The sequence below is a fragment of the Peromyscus maniculatus genome, chromosome 14, assembly GCF_049852395.1.
Source record: "Peromyscus maniculatus bairdii isolate BWxNUB_F1_BW_parent chromosome 14, HU_Pman_BW_mat_3.1, whole genome shotgun sequence".
Taxonomy (NCBI): Eukaryota; Metazoa; Chordata; class Mammalia; order Rodentia; family Cricetidae; genus Peromyscus; species Peromyscus maniculatus.
The window spans coordinates 6,388,976-6,392,628 of record NC_134865.1 but is presented as its reverse complement, the minus strand read 5'-3'; the positions used below and the strand labels follow the sequence as shown (position 1 = coordinate 6,392,628).

Sequence of the window (3,653 nt, the reverse complement as noted above, 5' to 3'; positions counted from 1 at the left end):
ATTCTCTAGATCAGTCTGGAACATGAGAAATTTCTCATTTTTTAAAATGATTTTGATGTACAAGTAGGTCAGCTGTTGTGTTAGACCATAGAGTCCAAGAAGTTGCTAAAAAAAAAAAAAAAATAAGATTAAAGAAAATAAAATGTCTTTAGCAGTTCCTGCGAGTTCCTTCCTGCTGTGGACATCGGGCCGCTGGCCTCTGGCTCCTGGCCTCTTAATTTGCGCCATGGCCCCGAAACGGCAATCTGCACTCCTGCCTCAGTCCAAGAAACCCAAATCGACTCCTGCCGCGAAGCTGGAGGACAAGCCGGCCTCTCCCGGCTTGCCGAAGGGAGAAAAAGAACAGCAAGAAGCAATTGAACACATTGACGAAGTACAAAATGAAATAGACAGACTCAATGAACAAGCCAGTGAGGAAATTTTGAAAGTAGAACAAAAATATAACAAACTCCGCCAACCATTTTTTCAGAAGAGGTCAGAATTGATCGCCAAAATCCCAAATTTTTGGGTAACCACATTTGTCAACCATCCACAAGTGTCTGCACTGCTTGGGGAGGAGGATGAAGAGACTCTGCATTACTTGACCAGAGTTGAAGTGACAGAATTTGAAGACGTTAAATCAGGTTACAGAATAGATTTTTATTTTGATGAAAATCCTTACTTTGAAAATAAAGTTTTCTTCAAAGAATTTCATCTGAATGAGAGTGGCGACCCATCTTCAAAGTCCACTGAAATCAAATGGAAGTCTGGAAAGGATTTGACAAAATGCTCAAGTCAAACGCAGAATAAGGCCAGCAGGAAGAGGCAGCATGAAGAGCCGGAGAGCTTCTTTACCTGGTTCACTGACCGATCTGATGCAGGTGCAGATGAGTTAGGAGAGGTCGTCAGAGACGGCGTTTGGCCAAACACCTTGAAGTACTATTTGGTTCCTGATATGGACGATGAAGAAGGAGAGGCAGAAGATGATGATGATGAAGAAGAGGAAGGCTTGGATGATATTGATGAGGAAGGGGATGAAGATGAAGGTGAAGAAGATGAAGATGATGATGAAGGGGAGGAAGGGGAGGAGGATGAAGGTGAGGATGACTAGCACAGAAGACTGATGGATTCCAGCCCTCTTTTTTATTTTCTTTTTATTTCTTAATTTTCTCCAGTCCCTGGGAGCAGGTTGCGGTCATTTCCCTCTACCCCCCCAGCCCCTCTTGTGCTCAGTCGCCCTGTTTTTGAGGTCTCTTCTCAACACCATGGTTCTCAACCTATTTGGGGGGAAATACCTTGAACAAAATACAACAGGAAAAGAATCTCCACTATTCTGTTCTAAATTCATTTTTATCCTTTGTTGTCTCAAACTGCGGATTCAACACCACCACTGTGCTCTGTGGGAAAAAAAGGAAAACCCTCCTGCCCCCTTGGCTCTGCTGGAGGCTGGGGGGTGCCAGGCCCCTGTGCAGAAGTACATAGACTTCTAGCTTTTTTCCTTTCTCGGTATATTGGGCTCAGAGATTACACTGTGTCTCTATGTGAATACAGACAGTTAGCATTTACCAACATATATCTGTCTACTTTCTCTCGTTTAATAAAAAGAAAAGAAAAGGGGGTAGGATATAGAAGGTCAGCAAGGGTGGATTAAGGTGGGGGGGGGGTAAGTGGGCATTGTGACAACATGGCTTCTCCTTTGGCATGTTTGATTGTGATGTTTAACGGACATCCTTGCAGTTTAAGATGACACCTTTAAATAAAATTCTCTCCTAATGAAAAAAAATAAAATAAAATAAAATGTCCTTAGTCATCACTCACAACATTATATTTTGCAGATCTTAAGATTATTAATAACAGTTTTCCATCTTTTAGTTGCATCATAGGAAACGGCACTTGTACAGTCCATTAAAATATCTCAATTCAAATTTCTCCAAATAACTTCTGACATGGCTTCCTCCCATCCATTGTACCTGTTCACCTAGTCTGCTCTGTGGAGTCATGTTGTGTGCCTGGACTGCTATAACTAAACTTGAGGCTATGCGGCACAGCAAATCAACATTCATTTCCTCAGAGGCTGGAGATTTTTGGCCATGAGCTCCTTTCTGCATGATTTTCTTTGCATTCACTAGCCCTCCTACTCATACATATTTTTATCTTGGCTCAAACAGTACCCAGTAAGACCTCTTTGAGATCCAATCTAGCTCTTTGTTGTTGCCCTTAAAAAAATGTATACCCTTGCTTATGAATCTCAGTTTGTGATTTCTTCTGGGTGATTATGTAATTGATGTCTGTCTCTTTTATAAGTAAAAAATTCCACTTACTCAATACAATTGGCTGCCTGATATCAGGGGCGATGTACATGTGTTGTCTCCTTTGATTTCCACAGTCTAAGATGGCACCTAGAACATTCTATTCATTAAGTATTTTCATGAATAAAGTGATACCTACATCCATTTCTACATAAAAATGCCTTACTTACAACTGCTGAGAAAGAGTCAGGCAGTCATGTTTTGTACTATAATCTCAGCATAATATCTACAATGGCTGATTAAGCCATAATAGTAGTCGGTCACTTAAAACATGTTGCTCCGGAACAGTGGCTATTGAGCTCATGACTACACAGTGTGGAAATTTGTGCTGGACTGGTGGATTCTCTGGCAGATTTGGGTCAGGGCTGACTCATCTTGGTTTAGTCCATTCACACATTTGCAGTCACCTGCCAGGTGGCTAAGAGATGGCTAATCTAGAATGACTCATCAGGGACCTCTGATTGCTGATGTCAACCTCCAGAAGCCCCTCCCCAGCGTATTCCTATGTCAAGTTTCTAAGAGTGATGAGGAAACTACCCAGAGCTTCTAGAGAACCCAGCACATAGCAGCACCCTTCATTCCCGTTTTATTCCACTGACCACAGACGAGCTTGGACTCACAGATTAAAAGAAACACACACCCTCTCACAAGAGCAAAGGGAGGTAACATTGTAGTTATGTAACTTGAGGGAGGGCAGGGAAATTGTTCTTTTTGTAAGCTGCCATACTGTCTATTGGATGGCCAATGACTGTGAAAGTGAAAAGAATACAAGGGAACTAAGAAAATAAGATCCCCGCTCTCTGGAATCTGAAAAATGCAGAAACATCAGAAGACTAACTGAACATTAAGACTGCCGGGTAGCAGGGCTGCAATGGACCCCTTACTAACTAAACTTATGAACTAAAGCCCAGGAAGTTGGTAGAGCAGGAAAGATTCAGGCACCAGAGCATTGCAGAAAGCCATGGGACAGACCTGAGAGACAAGCAAAGAAAGCAAACTAGAGCTGTCTTTGTGTCTCTCTCCCATCACATGAATAGTCCAACAAAACATGCCAACTGTATTCAGTGTGATTTCTTTGCAACTCAGTCTAACCAGATGACTCTATATAGAACAATTCTGTATAGCCATCTCTACTTACGCCAAGGGGGAGAGGGTGGTAGAAATCCTCTGTGGATACATGAATAAAGTTCATAAATAAGAGAAGCCAGAGTTATTTTTAGCACAAGCTTTGCAGGAAAGTGGTAAATCCGTGGATGCAAGTAATAACATAAGGGAAATTTTCATAGGGAAAATTTTCAATTTCTATTCTGGAAAGGGTCAGTGTTTAGAGGTGGACGGTGGACATCTAGAAGGACCCCTTTAGAT

The 3,653-nt window shown here is 41.9% G+C and overlaps 1 protein-coding gene across 1 annotated transcript; it reads left to right on the top strand.

The window, feature by feature from the left end:
• The first annotated feature begins 226 nt into the window (after window positions 1-226).
• On the top strand, window positions 227-1,184 carry LOC102910381 (protein SET-like). Its single transcript, XM_006986939.4, has one exon. It carries the CDS (start codon window positions 227-229, stop codon window positions 1,088-1,090), a length of 864 nt encoding a protein of 287 aa, XP_006987001.1. The 3' UTR covers window positions 1,091-1,184.
• The last annotated feature ends 2,469 nt before the right edge of the window (window positions 1,185-3,653 follow it).

Bases quoted from the DNA above. Each gene is read 5' to 3' on its own strand.
- LOC102910381 (XM_006986939.4), top strand. From the start codon at position 227: ATGGCCCCGAAACGGCAATCTGCACTCCTGCCTCAGTCCAAGAAACCC.